This window comes from Daucus carota, chromosome 3, assembly GCF_001625215.2.
Source record: "Daucus carota subsp. sativus chromosome 3, DH1 v3.0, whole genome shotgun sequence".
Classification (NCBI taxonomy): Eukaryota; Viridiplantae; Streptophyta; class Magnoliopsida; order Apiales; family Apiaceae; genus Daucus; species Daucus carota.
Window position 1 is genome coordinate 2,334,031 of NC_030383.2, and position 20,078 is coordinate 2,354,108.

At 34.4% G+C, this 20,078-nt stretch overlaps 1 protein-coding gene and 1 non-coding gene across 14 annotated transcripts; one reads left to right on the forward strand and one right to left on the reverse strand.

Annotated features, from left to right (window-relative positions):
* Positions 1-821: 821 nt before the first annotated feature.
* On the reverse strand, positions 822-17,756 carry LOC108211269 (uncharacterized). 13 transcript variants are annotated; one of them, XM_064090405.1, is made up of 4 exons: positions 17,144-17,756; positions 3,848-15,778; positions 2,647-3,720; positions 822-2,249 (listed from the first exon to the last, which is right to left on the reverse strand). In XM_064090405.1, the coding sequence occupies exons 3-4, from the start codon at positions 2,970-2,972 to the stop codon at positions 1,988-1,990; spliced, it is 588 nt and encodes a 195-aa protein (XP_063946475.1). In that variant the 5' UTR covers positions 2,973-3,720; positions 3,848-15,778; positions 17,144-17,756; the 3' UTR covers positions 822-1,987. The 13 variants fall into 13 exon arrangements, 12 of the variants coding, with proteins under 12 accessions (XP_063946475.1, XP_063946472.1, XP_063946473.1 ...); XM_064090402.1 differs by having other exon boundaries at positions 3,848-16,923; XM_064090403.1 differs by having other exon boundaries at positions 3,848-16,926.
* On the forward strand, positions 1,205-1,278 carry TRNAW-CCA (transfer RNA tryptophan (anticodon CCA)). Its single transcript has one exon. It is a non-coding gene; the product is annotated as a tRNA-Trp (tRNA).
* Positions 17,757-20,078: the final 2,322 nt, after the last annotated feature.

The window sequence follows — 20,078 nt, forward strand, 5'->3', positions numbered from 1 at the left end:
TGTTAATTTGATTGAGTTGAAAATACTAGTGGAACCAATATGATATGTGTTTTTCAAGTTCTTTAGACTTTGAGCAAGAATTACAAGTTCCTTAAGTTTCAAAGAAATTGCATTTAAACAGAAAATATATTTCATAAGTAGAATATGTGGTTTTGTAACTTCTACAACCATGGTTGCAACTTCTGCAACCATGGTTGCAAAGGTTGCAACCATAGTTGCAAATGTTGCAAAGAAATTTCCAACTCTTACAAACTTCATTATAATACGATTTAATTTATAGTAATTTTTTGAAATATTAAAATTAAGATGGTTACCCCTGCGGGGCCTATTTTACATAAAATCATCAACTGAAATAAAATTTATTGAAAAGATATGAAATATATTATGTGTGAATTGCTAATTTGAGAGTGAAAAATACTAGTGGAACCGATATGATATGTGTTTATAAATTTTCAAGTTCTATAGACTTTGAGCAAGAATTACAAGTTCCTCAAGTTTCAAAAAAATTGCATTTAAACAGAAAATATATTTCATAAATAGAATATGTGGTTTTGCAACCTTTGCAACCATAGTTGCAACTTTTGCAACTATGGTTGCAACTTCTGCAACCATGGTTGCAAAAGTTGCAACCATAGTTGCAAATGTTGCAAAGAAATTTCCAACTCCTACAAACAAGATTATAATACGATTTAATTTATAGTAATTTTTTAAAATATTAAAATTAAGATGGTTGCCCCTGCGGCCTGCGGGGCCTATTTTACATAAAATCATCAACTGAAATAAAACTTATTGAAAAGATATGAAATATATTATGTGTGAATTGCTAATTTGAGAGATGAAAAATACTAGTGGAACCGATTATAATAACTACATAAAGTTTTAATTTTCGAATTGATCAAACCAAAACAACTACAAAGTACTGTCATTAAACAAATAACTACTTAATGTCATAAAACAAAGAACTACTACTTAATCTTTAACTTGAAATAGGAGCTTCTCCCCTGCCCTAATTCTAGAAGTAGCTAATTTTGCTGCTCTTTTTAGCCGATATTCTGCGTTTAGGCATTAATGTAACGTAACCAACCACCTATGGAGTCCTATTCTTGCGATAGAATGCTCAATTTTGAGACTATATGCATGCAAGATGTATTGGGGGTACAAAAAGAATCCTTTTCTTTACAGTCGTATCTACTGTGATAAGAAAGCGCTCTTAGTTCAGTTCGGTAGAGCGCGGGTCTCCAAAACCTGATGTCGTAGGTTCAAATCCTACAGAGCGTGATTCCGTTCTTGTTAGGTCTAATTACAATGAAAGAACTTCACTAACTTGAACAGCAACCTTCATTTTACTCTTAGCTTGAGCCTACCTTCGCACACCTCCGTTACTCTTTAGGAGGCATCCGCCCCAGATAAACTACCCACCTCGCAGTGTCCCGCCCCCCCCGAATGATCGATTAGAGCAGAAGAACTCCGTAACGGCGGAGAAGGGTTTGGCCTCGAATCAAAATGATTTATCTTCTTCTCTTAAGAGATTTATAGTTAGGACTTGATCGAGGGATCAATTGACTCCGGAACATAAAGTAACAAATAAGACCAGAACCCCGTGTGGACTATGAACGTTTTTAGCCGCCAGCGCGTATAACACTCAAGCGAGGAAAAGCTCCCCCACGTCAAGTCTACAGGCCAACGGGCAACAACACCGTCCAATCATCCTTTTGATAATACATATTCTCTTCCAAACAATACTGCGGACAATCAGACGGAGCGGAATCTTTTTTCTTTTAATAAAAAATCAGACAATGAAAAGAGCGGCCTGTGATTTTGAGTGATAGATTGATCGACGCCCGAAGAGCGCTCCACTGCGCATTTATCGAACAAAGAAGACGACTATAGGATCGAATTCGCTTTCCGTGGTGAACTGGTCGTCCCATACCTTCTGCCTGTCTCATATGTGTGGAACCAGGTCTTTTCATTAAACAACGAATACAAGTCATTCTTCAACATCTTTTGTCTTCACATCTTTCGTCTTTTTCTTTCGCTCATATGCCCTTGTCCTTTGAGGCTTTTTTGATGGAACCTTTGCAGTGTAATCGGAATCACTCTCATAACCGTGTATTTGCTTTGCCATTCCATACGAATAAAACAATAAGGCAAGCCTGCTTCTATAAGTAGAAATATCTAGTTCATCATTAGGGAATTCCGACACAGTAGCATAATACTCGGCATATGTACACATGTATATCCCACTGTCACTGCATTAAGAAAAACATATCAAACTAAATCACAACATATAATATGATTATGCAGTACATAAACTATATCAACTTGAATAGTTTTGTCACTTACATAGTTATAATTACAAGTTGCAGATGTGGTTGCAAAGGTTGCAACCACAGTTGCACAGTTGCAACCTTTGCAACCACAGTTGCACAAGTTGCAACTGTGGTTGCAAAGGTTGCATACATAGTTGCAGAAGTTGCAAATGTGGTTGCAATGGTTGCAAACCCATAAAAATCTATATTTAAGACTAGTGCCCCTGCGGGGCCTATACTGAAATTCAAAATTAGAATAAATGGGACTAGTCAAATACATTTATGTGTGTGTGTGCGCGCGCGTGTGTGTGAAGTCATACTTTTATTTGTCACTTACATAGACGATGATGTAAAATCAAAATGATGCAAAGTCACTCCAAACGGATCAAGAGATAACTTATCAGAATATGCATCTGCTGTGAAATCTATATCCGTCCGATCATAAAAACCAGTTGCCTCGAGATACTTTGGCAATAATTGGACGAATGGAGTGGCTGCCTTTACTATAATATCCCTCCCACCATCGCAGTTCAGTGTACTGTATACATGGAACTCCCTATCTACAAAACACAATCTCCCAAGAATCCAATGTTCTTGTTCGGCAAGCCAAAGAGGAATTAAAACATCATCACTTAAAGCCCAGGGAGCACTCATACTGATCATACCGCCCTTGATAATTCTTACATTTCATGTGGCCATTTATGCTAGAAGGTGACCTTAATGCTAAAAGTGTCACCCCTGTTCAAAATTCAGCCTACTTGCTAATGCCAAAATTGAAGTCATAGCCTATTATATAGAGACTGAATTAATTAACATTCTATAGCTCATATGAATAGTAGTTACAGAACACCTCAAATGATACAAATTTTATCAATGATATGCACTGACATTTATCCAATTTGGAACAACAATACTTTCACAAAGCATATCTTCGTTACTCTTTTTAACTTCGTATGCGCTGCTTCTGTTATTTGATCATTCTCTCTGTTCAAACTAGCATATTACCAAATTGAGTTGATTTTGTGTGTGAAAATTCCACCAATATATTGGCAAATAATAGGATACACTGAACTAATATTGTATATAAACATTAGCAGCAAGAGATGAGATATTCGGGACTTATAAGAATCTAGATTCTTGGGGAACTGCCTAAGGTGCTTATCTCAAATTACTTTTCCTACAGCTCCTGCAGGGCACATCAAGCACATATGACAAATTCACACACACACACACACGCTTTATAGTACTATCATCTCAAGCATATAATCTCTCAAAACACGCAAACAGTACGGCTACACAGACACACAGCCACACACATTAAGAAGTTAACTTACCGAGTTGAGAAGAGTCAGGTGATTGACGAACAGGAACGAGCACGATCGACGGAAAGGAACGAAGCTGATTGTGAAATCTGTAGAGAGAGAAAGTAAGTTGTAAGCGGAGAGAGAGAGAGCGAGAGCGAGAGCGAGAGCAGGGGAGAGAGAGGGAGAGCGAGAGAGAGAGAGGGAGCGAGAGAGAGAGAGAGAGAGAGAGAGTACCTGTCGAGAGAGTGGAAGTATTGCAGCAGGGTTTGAGAGAGACGATGGAGAGGCCGTAATTTTGAAAAGAGTAAAAGTGAGAGACAAAGGTAACAGTATAATTAAAAAAATAGTAATATAGAATTGAAAAGATAAGTGAGAGGTAGTAAAATTGTAAACAAAAGTTAAAAATATATATATTCTTGTAAATTTCTCTTTAAACTAATGTTACCAACTAATTTCATTCCCCGTGTAAAAGCAATCTCTTTTTCTTTTCAAGAAAAAATGTGTACATTATTGAATAATAATTATATACTAGTTAAAATTATAGCTCTCAGAAATTATTCATTGATTCCTATACGAATGCGCGGGATAGGGTAATTAATAGTGAATATTCCAAGTTTTATACAAAGAAATGATGAAGAATAAATAATTCTAAAGTATCAGCAGACGACTCTAATGACATTGACACCAAAGAAGATATTCCCTCATCCCAATTTATTTGTCTTATTTAACCTTTTTTGTGATTAAATTACCCAAATTTTGACCGTTAATTAGTAATTATTCATACATGATCTCGAAAATCGAAAAAATACATTTTAAACTCGAATGAATATATATTCTAGTAATATATATTTTTAATAATTTTTTCTAATTATTTTATATATGTAATTTTCTGTTAAAATTTGATCAATTTAATTTTGAAAAATCAAATAAGACAAATAAATTGGGACGGAGGAAGTAAATCGATATGAATTAATAAAAGCCCACCACTCTTAGTGAACTCAAAAGATACTCTATCCTTGTTTTCCTTAGATACAATGATCTCAGGTGCTGGTGACTCTAATATTTGTATAGAATGTTTCTCATGCTCAATATATATCATCTCCATCTCCATCAATAGATTATAAGCAGTCTCGTAACCTGACATCTACAAACATCATTACTACGATTGTTCGTAACTATAAACGTTTATATTTGTAGGGACTACCAACCCTTTGCTAAAAGTTTATTTGGCACATATGTTTAATAAAATATGGAGATAGGTTCATCTAGGGTACCTATCTTAGACTTCGTGTCATTCTCGCTCGTTATATTCCTAGGGTTTCTCAAATCCTAAGGATATAACTATAGCTCTGATACCAAACTTGTGACGCCCCCAGATCCGCATCCCGTAGATCCGGTCCGCCACTATACATCTGGCTCAAAACAACACTTGCATTACATATTTAAGATTACACAATTCAACTCTTGCCCCACAAGTCCAGGGTCGATCATCTTACAACACTACTACCAGGTCTATCTTGATTACATATTAGCAAGTCTGATTATAGACCATTAAAATAACTATAGTTTGTACTACCAAACACCGTAGTCTAGCAGCCTCAACTTGGGTGATGCACCTTTTCCTTGCCTTTGCCAAAACCCGTTTCTGGGCAAATCTCTTGAGTTGTGCCATACTAGCTCTTTACCGCTCAAAAAGATATAAAATAGATGCAAGAATGAGCAAATAATTGCTCAGCAAGTCCACATAGCACATAATAACAAATAACAAGATATGCAAATAAAGCATAGAAGACATTTCAAGTCTAAGCAACAAAACAGTTACCATCAAATGACAAAACAATGTCAAGTAAAGAATATGCTGGTCTTCCACCTCTCGGTAACACTACATGGCTCGATCAGCACCATTTCGTGAATACCGTTCTCCTGTGTAGTCCTAGTGGTCTGATCGTAACCACTGAAGACACACCAACACTCTCTTTGCTAGCATCAGGGTTTAACACTGGAACCCCACTATCTGCCTTACCAGATAGTAAATTTAAACTCTACCACGAATTTAATAAATTCGTGTTGACCAGCTTGAACCGATTCCTCCGAATACAAGGAAATTTTCCCAAACAAACATTTCTCAATCCTCACTACTCCTTTATCAAATAAGTGCGAACAATGCACCATTTCGTCATAACAAAGATTACCCGAAGGTAGAAGTGAAAGATAATTAAAAGAACTAGATTCCAAAGGATAAAATGATCTCCAAAAAGAGTAAATTGAGATCATCGCTGCAATGTATTCACGTCAAGTTTCGAAGATTCAAAATATTATCATGATAGGATCAGCTCATTCCCGAACAATGGGAGGGCTCGAATTATAGAAAGTAATATGTGAACAATATCTTTAAAGCCTTCAAAAATGAAACAGAGATATTTTCTCGATTTACAATAGTATGAAATATAATATCTTCACAATCAACACTTTTCACACAATTATGAAATAGGCACGAAAAACTTCACGTCAAGAAAGGGATAGTGAACTTGCCTGTCTTCCTTCGCAAAATAATTCTGAATATAAATCTGATAATTGAGCTTCGCCCTTTTCCAGATAGGAAATATTCTATGCCACAAAATGATAATACTTAGTAATATTCATTTCAAAATATTAATCTCGAGTAATCTATTAAAATTTCATTAATATTTATTCCATTCTTTCTTTGGTATCTCTCAATATTAATGAGGTAAGACATTTTTAGCTTCTTGAATAGTCTCTTTTATCACCTGTACTTGAATTCTTTGGAAAATCACTGTTACAAGTATTCTACCCAACTTAAGTTAATCAATTATTCGTCTCTGTTTTTATGATTTAAATATTCCACCAAAATTTGTTATTATCAAATTAAGTCATAAACTCTATTAACCATCCCATGCTATATAATGTTCAATTACTCAGATCTCACTTTCTCTAGTTTAATCATTTATTAAATCAATCATTATTAACTAAATTTAATTCTCGAATTTATCGACCAATGATATTCACCAATTTATATAAATATAAACAATAACCCAAATTATTAAATTATCTCTGAATTCTGATACCTTTTAAATATCTCACTCAACTCCATTATTTTTTAAGTAAATCAATTCTTTAGTCTTCAACACTCACCATTTATCAAATAATTTTAATTTCTATATTTTTAAATCCCACTCACAACTCTTCACCAAATATTATTATTTTAATCTCAATTTCTATTAGGTTTTATTAACCCATCTATTATCTTTATTTTATTTTATTTCTCCCAATTATAAACTTACCAAAATAACCTCATCTCTCCCAACTCTTCTCCCTCTCCCTCTTCTCTACTATTTTCTTCACCACTGCCATCGCCGGAGTTGCCTCCGGCGGCTGCTCCGCCACCCATTCCTCTCTCTCTCTCTCTCTCCCTCTCCCCCTCTCTCCCACAGCTGCCCCCACCACCGCGGCTGCGGTGTCTCGCTCCCTAACCCGCCTACAATCATCACTACACACCCTCATACACTCACCAACCCCTTCCCTTCCACCGTTCTCCTGCATCTCTCTCTTCCCCTCTTCCCCTCTTCCCCATCCCCGACGCCGCCTTCTTCTCCGTCCAACCCACACAAGATTCGCAATCATCCGCTCGCCAACCCACACACTCCCTCTGTTCTCCTCCCCTTACTCTCGCGAGCAGCCGCCGGCGTATGCCGCCGGGCGGCGCTCCGACCCCTCTTTTCCACCATGAACTCGCCTGCTTAACCACCCAAATCAACAAACAATTAACCACAAATAAAATAAATGCTTATTTTAAAATCCCCAATTCCAATTGAACCCTAATTAAAGTGGAGCAAGGGAATTTCAATATATTATTACAGTATCCAATATGTATATGGAGAGGATGAAAAACAGTTGGTAGGATCATAGTATTTAAGTGAATAATATATAATCTTTTGAATAAGGAAATCATGTACCTTAAAATACTCCTGATTTGATTCCACAATCTCCAGTAATCCTTCTGCCACTAGCTTTTGTTTTCTAAAACTGGTAAATGTTTCTAAAGTCCTCCTTTTTATACTGGTTGCTAATTATCATTAATATAGTTAATTGTGTTCAATTTAACTTAGTTAATTACTTATTTGCCTCGATTTGCGTGATTTTTCTTGGGCACCAAGTAGGAGTTTTGGGCAGCAACCTTCCAGAAAACACATGTGTTTACTTTATTTATTAATTTATTAACATTTCAGTTTTTAATTAGTTTGTTTCATTTTATTCTCGAATCCCGGCTCATTTAACGCTGCTTATTTAAATTTTTAAATAGCATTCGAGATACTAAAATTAACTAAATAATTATTCTAATATTTTTTCTAAATATTTCGGAATTTATTAACTAGTCATCACAAAATATTTATTCTAGCTAACCCGTAACATTTATTCATTTTCGGGTCGTAACATAAAACTACACGTCTACCAACTTATTTACGTAACCGATATTTAAATTTTAATGGTGCATAACTAAATTTGCTAGGCAATAGAAATATAAATTAAACTCGTACTAGCCTCAAATATTTTTCGTACCAATATTTTTTTTTTTAGCTAATGAATTCATAAATATTAACTACTAACTTTAATCACATAAAATTAAATAATTAATATGTTCACGTACTTAAAATTTCGCGGTTGTTACATTCTTCCCTCCTTTAAAGGATTCCGACCTCGGAATCATGTTTTGTGCTGAAACAACTCCGGATATATTTCTTTCAAAGCTTCTTCTAATTCCCAAGTAGCTTCTTCTACTACTTGATTTCGCCAAATTACTTTAACTAATCTCACTTTCTTATTCTTAATTCTTGAAACTTTGAATTTACTCTCTCTCCTGGCTTCTCTTTATGTGTCAAATCTGACTGAAGGTTAATTGGCTCATAATTCCGAATAATATCGATCGTCTGTCTTGTAATATATCGTGAATGTGTTATAAATCTGGAAGTAAAGCTTAGCGGATAAGAAACAGCTCCAACTCTCTTTAGAATCTCGAAGGGTCCAATATATCTAGGATTCAATTTTTTTCCCCCTTTCCAAATCTGATTATTCATTTCCAAGGTGATACTTTCAAAGTACTTTTTCTCTGACCTCAAATGTTTTCTCTTTTCTTTCCAAATTCGCATAATGCTTTTGTCTATCTTGAGCTGCAACTAATCTTTTGCGTATCTTTTCGATTGACTGTGTGGTTTGTTGGACTAGTTCGGGTCCCAATATATTTTCCTCTACAACTTCATCCTAAAAAAGAGGTGATCTACACTTTCCACCATATAATGCTTCAAAAGGAGTCCTTCCGATACTAGAGTGATAATTATTATTGTAGGCAAACTCTACTAAAGGTAAGTGATCCTTCCAACTTCCTTTAAAATCCAAAGAACTAGCTCTTGACATATATATATATATATATATTTTGTTCTTTCACTCTGTCCATTAGTCTGGGGGTAATATGCGGTGCTCAGGTTTAACTTAGTTCCAAAATATTCCTGAAATGTTTTCCAAACGCATCTCTATCTGATATAATTGATATTGGCACTCCATATTTAGACACAGCTTCATTCATATATAACTTAAAAAATCTCTCGACTGTATATTTCTTGCTAATAGGAAGAAAATGCGCAGATTTTGTCAACCTATCCACACTTATCCAAACAGCGTCATGATTGGCTCGGAACCTAGGTAAACTAACTATGAAATTTATGGTGATGTGCTCCCATTTCTATTCTGAGATTTCTAATGGTTGCAATAATCCACTAGGTCTTTGATACTCAACTCTTACTTTCTGATAAGTCAAACATATATTTACTCAATCAGCAATCTCTCTTTTTCTTATTAGGCCACCAATAGTTTTTCTTCAAATCTTGGAACATCTTGGTTCTTCCTGGGTGTATAGAGTACCTCGATTTGTGAACTTTACTCAAAATATTTTGTTTAAGATCTGTCAAGTTAGGAATCCAAATCCTATTAGCAAATCTCCTAATTTTTTTTTCATCTTTTTCACTTGAGTGCCCATCACCTGTCAATTTTAAAGTGTTTTTCTTCAATTATCGATTCTTGACTCTTTTTGATTCTTTCTATCAACTCTGGTCGCACTAACATCTTATAGATCCTTCCCTCCTTATGCTTCGAATCCTTAATTTTCAATTCTAGCTTTTCCATCTCTCTAACCAATTCCTTTGGTAAAGACATCATGATTGACTCTTCCTTTCATACTTAATGCATTAGCAACTACATTCACTTCCCTGGGTGATAGTTTATTGTACAATCATAGTCCTTCATCAATTCTAACAAAAAATTTTTTTTTTTTTTTTGTCTCAAATCCAACTCTTTCAGAGTAAACAAGTATTTTAACTCTTAAGATCCGTGAATATCTCACATTTCTCACCATACAAGTAATGTCACCGAATCTTTAAGGCAAATACTATAGTAGCTAACTCTAGGTCATGGGTAGTGAAGCTCAACTTGTAATCATTAGGTTGTCTTGAAGCATACGCTATCAATTTTCCATATTGCATAAGAACACATCCTAGTCTATTAAGAGGTGAATCATTATACATTACAAAATTTCCTGTCTCGATAGGTAAGGTTAACACAGAGGCCATTGTAAGGCACTTCTTTAATTCCTGAAAACCTTTTTTTTTTTTTTCCGCACTTAGGCGTCCATTCAAATTTCTCTTCTTTCCTAGTCAACTTGGTCAAACGAATTGCAATCTTAGAGAAATCTTGTACGAATCCAATCCTATGAAAACTTCTCACTTCTTAGTCTTTCTCTATTTGATACTGCTTCCATTTTTGTGGGGTCTACCAATGTTTCTTTCTGTAAACTATATGTCCTAAAACTGTACTTGCTTTATAAAAATTCACATTTCGAAAATTTTGCATATAACTTTTCTTTCCTCAAAAAGTTCCAAGTAAGATGCTCAACATGCTCTTCTTTCGTCTAAGAATAAACCAAAATATCATTAGTAAATAATAATGAACTTATCCAAAAATTTCTTAAATACTCCATTTATAAGATCCATGAATGTTATACGTGCATTAGTCAATCCAAAAGGCATCACTAAGAACTTATAATGTCCATATTGGGTTCTAATGGCAATCTTAGGTACATTCTCATACCTGATTCTTTAACTGATGATATCCAGATCTCAAGTCTATCTTAAAAAGTAAGATGTTCTCTTTAACTGATTAAAAAAACATCAATCTTAGGTAAAGGGTCATCTCATTCAACTCTCGATAATCGATATAACCATCCTCCGATCCGGGGGTCTGGATTTGACGTCTCCATACAATACTTTCTTAAAACACTTCTTTTTTTCTTCTTTTTTTTTTTTTTTTGAAAGAACAATCAAGGAATTTGAAATCTGAGCATTTTGAAGAGAAGTCAAAAGAAATAAGATTTTTAAAGCTTTCTTGGGTATATAGAAGTCCTTCACAGTGGTAATCACCAATCAATGATTTTTCAAAATAGCTTTCATTTGAAATAGAAGAATGACTGGGAGAATAATTTGATCAAATGAACTAAGTGTTGCGTGTCCAAATTAAGACACTACTAAAGGTTGTTAACCTTCTTGTAATTACAACACACACAAGTGATGGCGTCCCATCCAACTCCTATCACACAGACAGGTTTACCTTGTGTCCCCTATAATTAGGGTTGTTCATCCCAATCAGATTGAAGAAATATCAAGGAAGATTTATCTCAAAGATTTTCTCTTGAATCATTATCATATAACTTGGACAAACCTGATCTACCATAATTACTTCCCCAACACACTACTTCCAAGGAATGCGAGCAATGCATCCTTTAATCACAAATCCAGGATTTTCAGTGGATAGAATCGAAAATAGGATCAAATGAGGGACAATCTCTTAGAATTATTAGATTAAGATCATCATCACAGTATATCTTTATTCCAATTCTCGAATATTAAATCACGAATCACAAATGATATTGTAACATCGAAGAGATATCGATTATGGGGAGCAATCACTTCCGAACAATGGAATGACCCAAGATACAAAATGAACTTCTCAGTTTACGAAATGAGATTTGAAGTCAACTTGAGCCGAAACAGTGTAAAACGTAATATTATAGCATATTTCACAAATCTTATACCCAGGCAACGAGGTCTTCCTTGTAACACGTTCGCGGTATGCGAAGTTTTAAACCTTTGGTTTCCTTTTATTTTACCAATATTCTCTGCTCGCGACATCTCTTACTTCACAAAATTTTCTTCACACTATGAGTCCAAGGTTTCTTTTCAACATTTTGATTATTTTGCAGGGGTTTCCACTTCTTATCGACTTCCTCTTTGTTAAACAACTCACCGCTTGACTCAACAATACAAGCTTTGTGCATTCACGTCGCATAGCTAGCAATCTCGAGAACAGTAACCCTATTCTGAATCCAGGGCTTTAAATCCGACTGAAAGCGTCTAGCTTTCTTTTCGTCCGTATTTACTTGATGTGGAATAAATTTTTAAAGTTCGATAAACTTAGCTTCGTGTTCAGTTACTAACATATTCTTTTGCTTAAGCTCTAGAAATTTGAGCTCTATTTGATTCTCTAAGTGTTTAGGAACATACTTCTCTAGGAATAACTTTGTAAACCTAGTCCATGATATCACACTAGACTCTTCTAAAATTTGCTTAGCTTCCTCCCAATAATTAGCTTCTCAATTAAGCATATAAGCATCAAACATAATTTTCTTATCCTCTTCTACATCAACCATTTCAAAAGTCTTCTCTATTTCTTTTAGCCATATCTTGGCCTCAACGGAATCTACTGTCCCTTTAAACACTTGGGTTGGCAAAAATTTGAAAGATTTGAATGAAAAGGTAGGTTTGGTAAGTTGACTCGAAGAACTTCTTCCAGGATTGTTTTGAAAATGGTATGTTGTCAAGTAATTGAACAGGATTGGGTCTGGATTGAAATCCGGATGAAGCATCTAGTATTGATTCATCAACAGGGTTGTCATTCAGGTTTAAATCCATCTTAATCTATAAGAGTAGACAAAACAGGTTAATAGGTCTCATTATACAAAATACAAGGGTTATCCAAAGGTACAACAAGGTGCAATTTCGTAAAATACTTAGTATAAAACTTTGAAAACTGGTTGAATATTTGGTTGAAAAGACAAGTTGTACCAAAGCTGCATATTTTTGGAAACCTTTTAGAAACTTTAAAGGTTGCACCTTTTCTTTTAAAAAAACTCTAAAACTTTAGCAACCTGAACATTTCTCTTTTTGAAAACCTCTAAAAACTTTGAAGGTTGAACACATACATTTTTTTTCCCATAGGATTTCACGTTGGATCATTGATGTAGCAAATGCAAGATAGTTGACAGAAATGAAACAGGTCAAAAGTAGTTGATAACTGCAAGAAGCATAAGGAAGGTATAGACAAAGAAAGAGACAATAATATGACATAAAGATTTGTCATCCCTTCTAATGTGGTTGTAATATCCGAAGTTTTTATGAGTCACGATATAGAAAGTACATCTGATCTAGTGATCATCCTACCACATCAAGTCTAATCTGGACATCACTATACAAAAGATCGTCTATACACATCTCTACTTCCAGAATGATCTATTAATCAAAATTATAGCAATTGTATCCAAATAAAAGGAAGTGCACGATTCTCTATTTCGATACTATACAAAGGTGTCTACATATCCTTCAGATACATAATATATCATAACTGAGATACACACAGATTGCGTGTGTTATTTCCCAAAAGTCAAATTATACATCAAGCAACAAATATATTAACTAGATATCTCTGAGATCCTACGTTGGAACTCAGAAAAGGCTCTATTTACCAGTATTGTAACAAGTTTAACATTCACATGAGCTGGTGGAGGGTATCTCACAGATATATTATGAAGTCCCTCAAATACAGAAACAAAAATTTGATGCACAATCTCCATACTAAATTCTCGGGCAAGAAAATCTGAACCCGCAGAAACAGACATAGGATCATAAGATCCTGGAATCCCAAATCTAGAGTCATAGGTAGACTTTCTCAACTATTGATACTGGTGAACCACATACATACACTCTAAAAGTGGTACAAAGTCGCCATTCGGAGGTATGGAAACTGGTATAAAAGAAGATCCACTAATCTGAAAAGGAATAGTCCTTGGTGCAGGAAACTAGAATAGCGGATAAAACTGTAAGTGGTACAAAAGTCTCAGACAAAGTGGTAACAGTGAACTCGAGGCACAGATAGTGTATAAACAAAGGTGTGGCTACTCAAAGGTGGTATAGGAGCATCTTCAACCAAAGATGACATAGAAGTCCCAAAATAATAACAATCAGAAGTATGTGTGGTAATAGGACTATAAGAAAGAGGTGTAGGCTCGAAATACCGAAGTAAGTCCAGAAAGGCCTCCACTCTCAGAAACAAGTGGAGGAATAGTAGAAGTGGTAATCGAAAAGGAAGTGGTCAAAGTAGGAAAAGAAGTCAACTCAGATAAAGATAGAAAAATATTCATCCCACCACTCTTAGTGAACTCAAAAGATACTATATCCTTGTTTTCCTTAGATACAATGATCTCAGGTGCTGGTGACTCTAATATTTGTATAGAATGTTTCTCATGCTCAATATATATCATCTCCATCTCCATCAATAGATTATAAGCAGTCTCGTAACCTGACATCTACAAACATCATTACTACGATTGTTCGTAACTATAAACGTTTATATTTGTAGGGACTACCAACCCTTTGCTAAAAGTTTATTTGGCACATATGTTTAATAAAATATGGAGATAGGTTCATCTAGGGTACCTATCTTAGACTTCGTGTCATTCTCGCTCGTTATATTCCTAGGGTTTCTCAAATCCTAAGGATATAACTATAGCTCTGATACCAAACTTGTGACGCCCCCAGATCCGCATCCCGTAGATCCGGTCCGCCACTATACATCTGGCTCAAAACAACACTTGCATTACATATTTAAGATTACACAATTCAACTCTTGCCCCACAAGTCCAGGGTCGATCATCTTACAACACTACTACCAGGTCTATCTTGATTACATATTAGCAAGTCTGATTATAGACCATTAAAATAACTATAGTTTGTACTACCAAACACCGTAGTCTAGCAGCCTCAACTTGGGTGATGCACCTTTTCCTTGCCTTTGCCAAAACCCGTTTCTGGGCAAATCTCTTGAGTTGTGCCATACTAGCTCTTTACCGCTCAAAAAGATATAAAATAGATGCAAGAATGAGCAAATAATTGCTCAGCAAGTCCACATAGCACATAATAACAAATAACAAGATATGCAAATAAAGCATAGAAGACATTTCAAGTCTAAGCAACAAAACAGTTACCATCAAATGACAAAACAATGTCAAGTAAAGAATATGCTGGTCTTCCACCTCTCGGTAACACTACATGGCTCGATCAGCACCATTTCGTGAATACCGTTCTCCTGTGTAGTCCTAGTGGTCTGATCGTAACCACTGAAGACACACCAACACTCTCTTTGCTAGCATCAGGGTTTAACACTGGAACCCCACTATCTGCCTTACCAGATAGTAAATTTAAACTCTACCACGAATTTAATAAATTCGTGTTGACCAGCTTGAACCGATTCCTCCGAATACAAGGAAATTTTCCCAAACAAACATTTCTCAATCCTCACTACTCCTTTATCAAATAAGTGCGAACAATGCACCCTTTCGTCATAACAAAGATTACCCGAAGGTAGAAGTGAAAGATAATTAAAAGAACTAGATTCCAAAGGATAAAATGATCTCCAAAAAGAGTAAATTGAGATCATCGCTGCAATGTATTCACGTCAAGTTTCGAAGATTCAAAATATTATCATGATAGGATCAGCTCATTCCCGAACAATGGGAGGGCTCGAATTATAGAAAGTAATATGTGAACAATATCTTTAAAGCCTTCAAAAATGAAACAGAGATATTTTCTCGATTTACAATAGTATGAAATATAATATCTTCACAATCAACACTTTTCACACAATTATGAAATAGGCACGAAAAACTTCACGTCAAGAAAGGGATAGTGAACTTGCCTGTCTTCCTTCGCAAAATAATTCTGAATATAAATCTGATAATTGAGCTTCGCCCTTTTCCAGATAGGAAATATTCTATGCCACAAAATGATAATACTTAGTAATATTCATTTCAAAATATTAATCTCGAGTAATCTATTAAAATTTCATTAATATTTATTCCATTCTTTCTTTGGTATCTCTCAATATTAATGAGGTAAGACATTTTTAGCTTCTTGAATAGTCTCTTTTATCACCTGTACTTGAATTCTTTGGAAAATCACTGTTACAAGTATTCTACCCAACTTAAGTTAATCAATTATTCGTCTCTGTTTTTATGATTTAAATATTCCACCAAAATTTGTTATTATCAAATTAAGTCATAAACTCTATTAACCATCCCATGCTATATAATGTTCAATTACTCAGATCTCACTTTCTCTAGTTTAATCATTTATTAAATCAATCATTATTAACTAAATTTAATTCTCGAATTTATCGACCAATGATATTCACCAATTTATATAAATATAAACAATAACCCAAATTATTAAATTATCTCTGAATTCTGATACCTTTTAAATATCTCACTCAACTCCATTATTTTTTAAGTAAATCAATTCTTTAGTCTTCAACACTCACCATTTATCAAATAATTTTAATTTCTATATTTTTAAATCCCACTCACAACTCTTCACCAAATATTATTATTTTAATCTCAATTTCTATTAGGTTTTATTAACCCATCTATTATCTTTATTTTATTTTATTTCTCCCAATTATAAACTTACCAAAATAACCTCATCTCTCCCAACTCTTCTCCCTCTCCCTCTTCTCTACTATTTTCTTCACCACTGCCATCGCCGGAGTTGCCTCCGGCGGCTGCTCCGCCACCCATTCCTCTCTCTCTCTCTCTCCCTCTCCCCCTCTCTCCCACAGCTGCCCCCACCACCGCGGCTGCGGTGTCTCGCTCCCTAACCCGCCTACAATCATCACTACACACCCTCATACACTCACCAACCCCTTCCCTTCCACCGTTCTCCTGCATCTCTCTCTTCCCCTCTTCCCCTCTTCCCCATCCCCGACGCCGCCTTCTTCTCCGTCCAACCCACACAAGATTCGCAATCATCCGCTCGCCAACCCACACACTCCCTCTGTTCTCCTCCCCTTACTCTCGCGAGCAGCCGCCGGCGTATGCCGCCGGGCGGCGCTCCGACCCCTCTTTTCCACCATGAACTCGCCTGCTTAACCACCCAAATCAACAAACAATTAACCACAAATAAAATAAATGCTTATTTTAAAATCCCCAATTCCAATTGAACCCTAATTAAAGTGGAGCAAGGGAATTTCAATATATTATTACAGTATCCAATATGTATATGGAGAGGATGAAAAACAGTTGGTAGGATCATAGTATTTAAGTGAATAATATATAATCTTTTGAATAAGGAAATCATGTACCTTAAAATACTCCTGATTTGATTCCACAATCTCCAGTAATCCTTCTGCCACTAGCTTTTGTTTTCTAAAACTGGTAAATGTTTCTAAAGTCCTCCTTTTTATACTGGTTGCTAATTATCATTAATATAGTTAATTGTGTTCAATTTAACTTAGTTAATTACTTATTTGCCTCGATTTGCGTGATTTTTCTTGGGCACCAAGTAGGAGTTTTGGGCAGCAACCTTCCAGAAAACACATGTGTTTACTTTATTTATTAATTTATTAACATTTCAGTTTTTAATTAGTTTGTTTCATTTTATTCTCGAATCCCGGCTCATTTAACGCTGCTTATTTAAATTTTTAAATAGCATTCGAGATACTAAAATTAACTAAATAATTATTCTAATATTTTTTCTAAATATTTCGGAATTTATTAACTAGTCATCACAAAATATTTATTCTAGCTAACCCGTAACATTTATTCATTTTCGGGTCGTAACATAAAACTACACGTCTACCAACTTATTTACGTAACCGATATTTAAATTTTAATGGTGCATAACTAAATTTGCTAGGCAATAGAAATATAAATTAAACTCGTACTAGCCTCAAATATTTTTCGTACCAATATTTTTTTTTTAGCTAATGAATTCATAAATATTAACTACTAACTTTAATCACATAAAATTAAATAATTAATATGTTCACGTACTTAAAATTTCGCGGTTGTTACATATTTAAACACGGATCGGATCGGGTCGGATCTGATATCCGATCTATTTACAGCCTAGACGGAGGGAGTACTTGTTTGTGGTTACCAGCCTCCTTTTTACTTTTAATCAAACAAATCATCTCTCTGACATATCAAACCCTACACGAAAAACGACTTTTACGACGGGTCAAATTCTGGTCGAAACAAATAAAATTTACCGTCCTAACAATTAAAATAACAATTAAATTTCTCTCAAGGGTTTCTTAAATTTGATAGAATATACAATAGACAAGAGGAAGCAGCAGATCAATGTCCTAACAAAGGTCATCATAGTAGTTACCTTGAATCCATTTCAAATACAGAAGCAATTAAATTTGTGTGCTTTACTGTATCAAAACTTGAAAACAGATAGGTTCAAGTTAAAAGTAATCACAATATCAATCACAAAATATACCAATCCATTTGCAAGATGGAAGTAGACCTTAACTGGCAACACAAATTTATATCAACAAACCATCAAACTTAAGATTAATGTCGATATAATTGTTGAAAACGAAAGAAAAAGTAACAAATATATATAATTTCAGTGATATGAACAAGGGGAAGAAGTGTCTGATACACCAAGAAGTTCCTCCAACAAATCAGGTCCCAGGTCTTGCAACACAACCATGTTTTTCCCACTTACTGAACTGCTTTTATTTCTACTACTTTTCGCGATACTTCTCATCTTGTGCTTCTCTTTTAAGGCCGCGGCTGGTGAAGATCCATTGCTGCAGAAGTAATTATCATCTCGCAGAGAGTCCCTTACTGTCTCCGTCGGAAAGTTGAGCTGTGCCAATGATCCGCGCATCGATAGAGCAGCTTGGTCATAGACCAGAGCTGCTTGCTCCTCGGTGTTAAACGTCCCTAGCCAAACCCTCACTCCATTTCTTGTGGAGTCTCTGATCTCAGCTGCAAACTTCCCCCAGGGCCGCCTTCGCACACCAATGAAATGCTTTTTTTTCCGGATTTCTGGAGCTTGTTCGTCATTCGTCTTCGAAACAAGATCTTCTTCATGTGGTGATGTATGTATCTTGTCGAATGGATCTGCATTGTAGGGACAAGGAAGTTCAACACATGAACAAGGAGACCTGTGAAAGTCCATAGTGTCTGAGCTAGTAGAAAAAAATTTAAGGTCAAGTTAACAAGATTGTAGCTATATGATGATGTTATGCTTGATTTATCAAACACTTTTGGACAAGTGGGAATATATTAAATCAGACATTATAAGGAGCAAGAAAAGGACATGGAACATTTAAAGGAACATTATTCAAAGTGAAGTGTTCACTATATATACAGCTAGGTTTACTGTTTCAGTGCAAGAGATCTTTCGCTAAAATTTAGCATAAAATATTATATATTTAATATAATAATTAGATTTTGTAAGAAAATGCACAAACATTTTTTTTTGTTCAAAATTATAACCAACTCCGGCTACATAATCACCATTTTGAAATATCATATATGTTAATTAATACATTTATTTATAATAACTTTCATCAAAAGTGATAAATATATATAATCGATTATTATATTATTAAATGTTTCACAAATGGTACATATAATAATATTAAATTATTGTAATCAATAATTTTGCTCCACCCCATATATATTCACTTATATTTGGTCAAAACTTTACAAAGTAACATTAAATATAGAGAGAGTTAGATTACTTATTATTAAATTATTTTGAATAAATAAATAAATTTAAATAGTTGGTGTCATAAATATTTATACTATAAAGATTTATAATTTTTAATAATAAAAGCAATACTTTTAGAATACTTTGGACATCGAAACAATTATATGTAGCAAACATTAAAAGTGAACATTATAATAAAAGTCAATATTAACATATATAATAATCAAATTATTATTAAAAATATATCATTGAATTTAGAAAAATTCATATACAATTGTAACTTTAATTGAATTTATACGTGTCTTGGTTCCTCATTCAAGACATAACTAGTTGACATGATACTGAACTTAGTAACAATATGAAAAATCATCATTGGTTGCTTTATATTAATACATAACATGACTATTAAATTTTATTAATAATTATTAAATTTTTAATAATTTCTAAAATATTCAATAATTATATAATTATTAGTGTAATTATTAGAAACCTGTTAGGCTTCACATTAATAATAAATTAATAAGTTAGGACATATATTTTTTTGAATTATTCATTTGATTTAA

Coding starts and splice junctions, on each gene's coding strand:
- LOC108211269 (XM_064090405.1), bottom strand. CDS start 2,972: ATGATCAGTATGAGTGCTCCCTGGGCTTTAAGTGATGATGTTTTAATT. Junction 2,250..2,646: donor GATTTTACATCATCGTCTAT/GTAAGTGACAAA, acceptor TTCTTAATGCAG/TGACAGTGGGATATACATGT.